Source organism: Chionomys nivalis, chromosome 17 (assembly GCF_950005125.1).
Source record: "Chionomys nivalis chromosome 17, mChiNiv1.1, whole genome shotgun sequence".
NCBI lineage: Eukaryota > Metazoa > Chordata > Mammalia > Rodentia > Cricetidae > Chionomys > Chionomys nivalis.
Window position 1 is genome coordinate 59,119,298 of NC_080102.1, and position 8,332 is coordinate 59,127,629.

At 52.0% G+C, this 8,332-nt stretch overlaps 1 protein-coding gene across 2 annotated transcripts; it reads right to left on the reverse strand.

The window, feature by feature from the left end:
* Window positions 1-1,641: 1,641 nt before the first annotated feature.
* On the reverse strand, window positions 1,642-6,632 carry Krt5 (keratin 5). 2 transcript variants are annotated; one of them, XM_057791271.1, is made up of 10 exons: window positions 6,377-6,632; window positions 6,084-6,343; window positions 5,327-5,541; window positions 4,538-4,598; window positions 4,335-4,430; window positions 4,048-4,212; window positions 3,576-3,701; window positions 3,058-3,278; window positions 2,311-2,345; window positions 1,642-1,928 (listed from the first exon to the last, which is right to left on the reverse strand). In XM_057791271.1, the coding sequence occupies exons 1-10, from the start codon at window positions 6,630-6,632 to the stop codon at window positions 1,642-1,644; spliced, it is 1,722 nt and encodes a 573-aa protein (XP_057647254.1). The 2 variants fall into 2 exon arrangements, with proteins under 2 accessions (XP_057647254.1, XP_057647253.1); XM_057791270.1 differs by having other exon boundaries at window positions 6,084-6,632.
* Window positions 6,633-8,332: the final 1,700 nt, after the last annotated feature.

Genomic DNA, 8,332 nt, shown 5'->3' on the forward strand with positions numbered 1-8,332 from the left:
CACAATTTGATATAAGTGGAAATCTCAGCTACTCTGAAAGAATTTGCACAGCAAAACTGATCAAAAGCTGTGCTGGTTGGCTTTGGGCCTTGACCATACAAGCCAGGAATTGTAGTCACAGCAGCTGAAATGCTCTAGATGACAAAACTTCATGGCTTTAGTCCATGCTGGAGTCCAATGACACTTCTGCATGGCGGTTCTACTAGACATAAGCAGGGCGCTCCTGCAGCTGTGGGGATTGTAGCGACTGGATTCAAAGGAGAACCAGATCCCCTCTTTTAATGCATCAGAACTATTGATTCCTAAATGTCCCCACAATCATATTGTCTCTTAAAAATACCTAAATTTGAGTCAATAGATTAAGCCTTTGACACCTACAAACTTTTTTTTTTAAAGAAATGAACTTCATGGGCCTTCCTTTCCAAGTCAAAATAGCCGCATCAGTGTTATTGAGGCAGACGCTCTGATGGGTTGCTTCATGGCATCTACCTAGGGAAGAGAGATGTTCCACCCACTCCAAACGACATAGCTGGGCCTCTGTGTATACTTGGAAAGAACGGATTGTTCTGCACAATAGAGTTCCACAGCCTCAAGGTCATAGCAATAAAATACCCACAACAAACATTGCTGAAAGCACTGACTCATCAGCCCATACCTCTCATGAGTTTGGCTCACAACACTCTATTCAGGGTCTACTTTAACAGCCTTCACCTCCGAAGGCTCCCTACACGGCTCCCAGGCATCCTTAAATGGGATTTATGTTAGACATTCACTTGCTTATGAGTGCAAGGGAGCTCACCTAAGAGGGAATGCCAGTGCCACACGCAGAGGCCCTAGCATCTCAGGTAAATCACCGGCGTTACTTGGTGAACTGTGTAATACTCCATCGCCGACACCGACACGAAATGCCTGTTGACTCTCTTGGTACCCATGATGGTAGAAAATCCCAGCATCTTTTAGGCCTTTTGGAATTCTGTGCCAATAGAGTCTTTATTTACCAACCTCAGTTGAACCCATTTGCCCATCTAGCTGTTCCTTACCAATCAGACTGGCCTAAGTAGCCCCCCACTTCAACACAGGGCTCTAAATCTACCCAGGTGTGACTCTGGACACTCCCCTTTGTGCCTTGCAGAGACAGCCTCCCTCCCTGCCTCTCAGGACCTGTGGAGCACCCATGGTGCCATGCCCCCTTTCAGAGTCCTCCCTGGGAATCAACAAAGAAGCCAGGACCCAACTTGAGGGGTCTAAGGTGATCGTAGACCTGGAGAAAACCATTCTACTTGGAGGCTTATATTATAAAAGCATTTTATTGAACACACTCTGGAGGAAGTCAGAACAAGAAGTAAGGAGGGTTTCAGGGTAAGAATTCTGCTTTGGTGGCTGCCATTCTGGAAAACTTTGGATATCTGTGTCATGGAAGACCATCTATGGGTACCTAAAAACTGACTTGCAGCACAGTGTAGAACTGTGGGAGGCCAGAGGTTGGGATTCATGGCCTCCTAGGAATCAAAACCATGTGGTTCTGCAGTGGCTTGGTCTAGACCACTCTCCAGAAGGAGTAGGCCTGGGCAACTGCCTAGAGGAAGCAATCTCCATGGGCCTGGGCTGCCCATGAGGGCCAGGGTCTTGCAGCAACTCTTCTTAGCTCTTGAAGCTCCTCCGGGAGGAGGAGGTGGTGGAGACAAATTTGACACTGGAGCTGCTGCCCCCACCACTGCCAAAGCCCATGCCCCGGCCACTGCTTGCACTGAAGCCAGAGCCCCCGACACTCAGCCCACCACCCAAACCAGCGCCCCCGCTGGTGCTGGAGTAGTAGCCTCCGCCACCTCCTCCAAGGCCGCTGCCGAGGCCACCGCCAAAGCCGCTGCCACCGCCAAAGCCCAGGCTGCTTCCTCCGTAGCCAGAAGAGACACTGTTTGTGACAACAGCTGTGGAGAAAAGAGGAACGGGCGAAAAGGGTCACGCAGATTTATTCCACACGGCTGACACGTTTGATCCTGCCTTGGTAGAGTGTATACCTGACCTTTTTACAAAGTAACAGAATGAGCAAGAAGAACTAAATTATTCATTCGGGGTCCTTGACAGAAAAAATGAAGACACCAGAGACAAGGCATAGAGCCGGGTACTTGGTAGAGCCAAGTATTAAGAACAAAGCTTAATATGTATGAATCCTAGGAGCTGCGTCACCTCATGTCCCTGTTTGTGCTGTCCCCCCACCACCTGCTGCTCACTGTCTGGTAATCATTTATTGGCATGGGAATGCCTGCTATCTAGAAACAGCGGGGTTTGGAGTTGATCTAAGTTACTTACAGATGTTGACTGGTCCAACTCCTTCTCCACTCAGCCTGAAAGACAAAAAGTTGGGGTAAGAGTGAATCAAGCCTGTTCATTGTCATGGTTAGGGTCACCCCAAAGCCAGGCCCCAGGATATCTCTAAATTCCTGTAAGTTAGAAAAGATCATGCTTTCTGGAAGGATTTGGCCAGAGAAGAGGATGTGGCCCAGAGCCAGGCTGTAAAAGGAAGATTCTAATCCCACGCCCTCCACCCAGTTCACAGAAGGTGTGTGTAAGCAGCGGCGATGGTGATGTGGCAATGAGAAAGCGGGCTTTGCCATAGCATCCTGCATGCCGCAGGGGACCGTGAGCCAGAAGGAAACTCACAGTTAGCAATGCCTGTGCCAGAAAAAGATGAAGAATACGCAGTAGTTTGAGAACCCAGAGGAAGTGAGCTTCAGTCAGCTGGAGTAGTCATGAGAGGCATCCCAACGGTGGAGAAGACTAAGGATGGCAAGGAGTGTGGCAGGGACACCGAGGTCTAGAAAAGAGCATGAGCAAAGCAGAAGGAAGACACTGTGCAGGATACATCTGCTGGGGTACTTAGCCGATTGGGGAAGACAGAGTCCCCGAGGACGGAGTGGGGAGTAAGTCAAAGACATCAGTCAAAGCCCGCGGTCCACCCCATGCCAGACTGAAACTGGGTGGTATTCAGCCATTTGTTTGTGCATCTGGCGCCCTCCGTCACACTCTCCTCTCATCAGGCACACGATGTCTGCCCACCTGCACTCCTCGCCCTCCAGCAGCTTGCGGTAGGTGGCGATCTCCACGTCCAGGGCCAGCTTGGTGTTCATGAGCTCCTGGTACTCGCGCAGCAGCCGGGCCATGTCCTGCTTGGCCTTCTGCAGGGCCTCCTCTAGCTCGGTCAACTTGTTCCTGGCATCTTTGAGTGCCAGCTCTCCACGCTGTTCTGCATCAGCAATGGCATTCTGTAGGTTGGCACACTGTGGAGATAAAAGGAGCAGTGGGGACACTTTGGTGGCTGAACTGTCCTAACTGTCCATTTCTGAGAGTCTAAGTCAGATATACCAAACCTGGAGCCCTAGAAAGAACTTAGTACATCCTGGATATTATAAGTGGTGAAATATGGCAGCATTGTGAATTGTTCCAGATTAGTGTACACATGCGTGCATGCATGTGTGTGTGTGCATGCATGCATGAGTGTGTGTCAAATGCAAAACAAAAGATGTCTTCCTCCATAAGTCCAGGACCCCCTTTGTCCCCTTGTAATTTCTCCCTACCTGCTTCTTGACATTATCAATCTCAGATCTCAGCCTCTGGATCATCCGGTTCATCTCCGAGATCTCATGCTTGGTGTTTCTCAGGTCGTCGCCATGCCGACCAGCTGTCTGTTGCAGTTCCTCATACTAATGCCACCAAAAGAGAAGGAAAATATAGTTAACACAGGGTGAAATACACTTTCCCAAGTTCACCAGCAGGAACTGTGGAGAATGGTAACTGGAGTCCTCTGGGGTCTGGGACTGTTTTGGGCCTTTGCAAGAGAGAGCTAATCTTAAGTAGCTTCTTGAGAGTCTTGGCTTTCCTAAAGGTACTGCCATGAAACTCTGCCCAAGTTCCTGGGTTTTGTGGAAAACAGATAGCTGGCTCCCCTGCAGTTTATTCCCAGTGGCCTCAGCAGTCCTGGGAGTCCTGTCCTTAGCACTGCTAGGACCTCTAGACAGTTGCAGCCTCGATATTCACCTAGGCACCCACCTTGGTCTGGTACCAGGACTCAGCCTCTGTTCGGCTGCGGTTGGCAATGTCCTCATACTGGGCCTTGACTTCGGCGATGATGCTGTCCAGGTCCAGGCTGCGGTTGTTATCCATGGACAGGACCACAGATGTGTCTGAGACATGTGTCTGCATCTGGGACAGCTCCTATAGGGACACTTGAAGTCAGTCATCTGATCCTGTTATTTAATGTGAGTTTCACTGAAATCTCCCATTTATTGTATCATAATAAAACACCCACAGGAGAAATTTTGACTTTGATTGCTTACCGCATCAAAGAACATCTTCATGAAGTTGATCTCGTCCATCAGGGCATCGACCTTGGCCTCTAGCTCCACCTTGCTCATGTAGGCAGCATCCACATCCTAAGGAAATAGCGGTGGTGGCCATCAAACAACCTGCACCTGACTTAAATGGCTCCACCCCCAGGAGAGCACAGCCCAGGGCTATGGGTTCTCTCCACCACACGTACCTTCTTCAGCATGACAAACTCATTCTCAGCAGTGGTACGCTTGTTAATCTCATCCTCATACCTGAAGGAAAAAGTGACAGGAAGCATTGGTCGGATGGTCAGGGCCAGGTAAAAGGGTCTCTGTGCAGTCATGTGAACATGCTTCCACACTGGAAGGAGGAGTTTGTTCACATCTCACGGACAGACAAATGGGCCACCATGAGACCTGGGCAAGTTCTTACCCTATGAGATGCTGCCTTCTCGGAAACTGCCTACCAAATACTCATCTAGTATCACTACTGTTCACTTGGATCAGCAATGATCCCGCAGGAGTGGGGGTGTAGCTCAGTGGCAGAGCACATGCTTAGCGTGCAAGTGAGTTCACTCTCCAACACCACCAGGAACACACAAAGAAATAAAACACTAGCAGCCCACGGAAGCAGGAGCCGATTGGTGAGACTTCGGGAATTCTTGGAGCCACCCAGCCGGGTTCCTCTTTGAACGGAAACTATCAAGGGCTATGCTTCGTGTTTTGAGGGCACTAGGCGATCCCCAAAGAGGGAAGGTTCCAGGAAGGCCAGTTCACCAGGTGGTGCTAGGGGCACACACTGCTACCCAGGCAGGTGGGTAAATGCTTTGGAGCAGAGCCAAGCCTGGGACTGGAACTTTCTAGCAGAGGCTTGGAGCTTTGTCTTAGTGGCGTAGTGCGCATGCTCCTCACCCGTGGGAAAGACAGACACCTTGGCCCAGCCATGGAGCAGATCTGGTGCTAGGGAGACCCCGGGCCTCTCCCATCACACTACAACTCACTTGTTCTTAAAGTCCTCCACCAGATCCTGCATGTTCCTCAGCTCTGAGTCCAGGCGGCCCCTCTCTCCCAGAACTCCATCCAGCTGCCTCCTGAGGTTGTTAATGTACTGCTCAAACAAAGGCTCCAGGTTCTGCCTCACGGTCTTGGTGCCCTGCTCCTGCAGCAGGGCCCACTTGGTGTCCAGGACCTTGTTCTGCTGCTCCAGGAAGCGCACCTGGAGGGGACCGAGTGTGAGAGGGAGAAGTTTCAGCTTCTGTGACGTTTTTACTACTGTGTACTTGTCACAGGCTGTTCCCACCAAACCCTGTGTTCAGTGCCTGGCCTGTGACCTGTAAGGGACAGTCGGCATGGACCTTCTCAATATCCTCCCTCTAGGGAAGGTAGTTCTCTCATGCAGGGCACAGAGAGCCCAGTAGTGACTGGCTGGAGTGTGGTCCAATTCACAGGGGCTGAAAAGGCTTCCAGACTGCCCTAGAGACACCTCAGCCTCTATGCAATCTGCTTATCAGAGGCCTGAGCTCATTTCAGTGCACTGGAATCAGACACCCTTATGGGGTACCCTCTGGAGGAGAGGAACGCTGACCCTGATTGCCAGTGCTAGTCTAACTACAGAGGGGACAAAGTCAGGACAGAGTCACCTAGAGGCAATGGCAGTGATTGAGCAAAGCCTAGATGCATCTTCCCTCCACTGCTGTCTTTGGCATTCACTCCAGATTCTACTACCGCTTATCTGCCCTGGACAGAACCATGTCTCACCTTGTCGATGAAGGACGCAAACTTGTTGTTGAGGGTCTTGATCTGCTCGCGCTCCTCAGTCCTCACCCGCTGGATGGTGGGGTCGATTTGCAGGTTCAGAGGAGTGAGGAGGTTCTGGTTAACGGTGACCTCTTGGATGCCTCCAGGGGGGCACACGGGGAAACCAGCTCCCCCATAGCCACCACCAAAGCCAGCTCCACCACCGAAGCCAAAGCCACTACCAGCTCCACCACCGAAGCCAAATCCACTGCCGGCTCCTCCTCCAAAGCCAAAGCTGCCTCCAGCACCAGCACCAAATCGGTTCCTGAAGCTGCCACCGCCAGAGCTGAATGATATCCTTTTGGAGCCCCCCACATTGTACAGGCTCCGGCTGCCATAGCCACCTGCTCCATAAGCACCCCCAAGGCTGACCCTGCCACCACCACCACCACCACCACTGCGGGACACCGAGCTGAAGCTGGTACGAGAGACAGACGGGGTGATGGCAGAGGCGGCGCTGAAAGAGCGGCTGCCCCCGCTTCGGAAGGACACACTCGACTGGCGAGACATGATGGTTGTCCCTGAAGGAGCAAGAGCACTGGGCGCTGGGAGTGGGGAGGTGCTGGCAAGTTCGGCGCTCAAGAGGACGCTGTGGGTGGCTGTTACTTAGCCGCTTCAAGGCCCCTTTTTATCCACCTTAGAAGTGGGCTGGGCAGCGGAGCTGTCGAGCTGTGAATGATTAGTGGGCTGGGCATGCCCGGGGGGCAACTGTGAGCTCACCCAACACACCTGCGCAGCGGTGTGGGGCGAAATGCTCCTCCCGGCAGCCTCTGCGCGGTAAGAAATAACCCTTCCTTGCAGCGCTGGTATCCTGGCAGTGTGTTGGGGGTGCTGCCAACTGCCTCTTGTCACCACAGGATCTGGGTGCTGTGGATAGCCTAGAAGGATGCCAGGAAGTAAGGGACATTTGCCCATGGCTGCTGACCTAGAGATCCTTACAGAATCAGTGACTGTCCACTGCCCCAGCCTGGTTCCTGCTGCCTTACTAGTTTAGGAGATCTGGGCCATTGGGGGGGGGGGGCAGAGTGGGTTTCCCATCTGCTAATTATCTGCTCTTCTTACACTTGGCTGTGCAACCGGGGCTGCAGAGATCTGAGTTCTTGCAAGGTGATCTATGGCTTCACATTTTGGGTAATGTTCCAGAGAAGCGGGGTCCAGTCCCTCACTGCACTATGCTTTCTTTAAGAGAGGTTCATTTATAACAGATACCATGGGGCAGATTCCCCTACAAGATTCAGGCCAGAAAGATCCCTCAAGCCCTCAGCTTTAAAACCAGAGGACCTAGGCCCTCTCACCCGGGCTGTTCACCACTGAGTTCTCTTTAAGGCCAGACCCACCCTCCACAGTTCCTCCTAATTCAGCTTTCCGTGTGTGCCCTTGCTGTTCTTTCTCCTGGGCAGGCCCATGTGGGAACTTAATAAACCAGCAAACCCCACTTAATCCTTTACAAAAAAAGTCTTGATAGTGGACTGGCAGCCGCGTCTCTCTTTGTGGGGAGCTGCTCTGCTAACTTCCCTGGTACCCCCCAAGCTCTGTTCCAGCAAGTTCTCAGTTATTCCACCAGGGAAGAAGTGAGTCATCGTATCTGTTGATACAGGCTGAAGGCCGCCGCAAACACATACCTGCAGGAGTTTCTAATCTCTCCAGGAACATGTTGAGAATCGGCAGGCCTGTTATAACGGGGAACCACCCTGTTCCAAGCAGAGGGAACTGCTGTGTTTCCTCTCCCTCCAGCCCAAAGCCTCCTTCATGGCCAAAGGCATGGAAAATGGAATTTTAAGTCTGCAGACTGACTGCCAGAGAGACTAGACAGAGCAAGTTGGGGGGACCAGGCGGCTGGCACAGTAGCCTACCAAAGCATGCTGGTATCACCTGTAGCTCCATCTGAAGGAAAGGGGGTTCAGATTCCAGCGAATGTCTGTCCCAAGCTGTGCCCTTGTCATTCTGGCTCAGGATTTGAGTGGAATCCCCTCTCTGACCCCTCCCAAAGAAGAGCAGGGCTCTTGGCCCCTGTTTGTCTGATGCAGTGGGAGCAGTGAGAACTGCTGAGAGGCCATGTTCTCAAGAGAACAGGAATTAGACAAAGGAATCTCTACACCAGGCCTAACACTGCCTCGAGGAAGCCAAGGCTGTGGAAAATAATTCTTGAGAGCGGAGGGTCTGTTGAGATGGTGATGGCTCACCGGGGGCTGGACTGGGAAGTCTGCTAA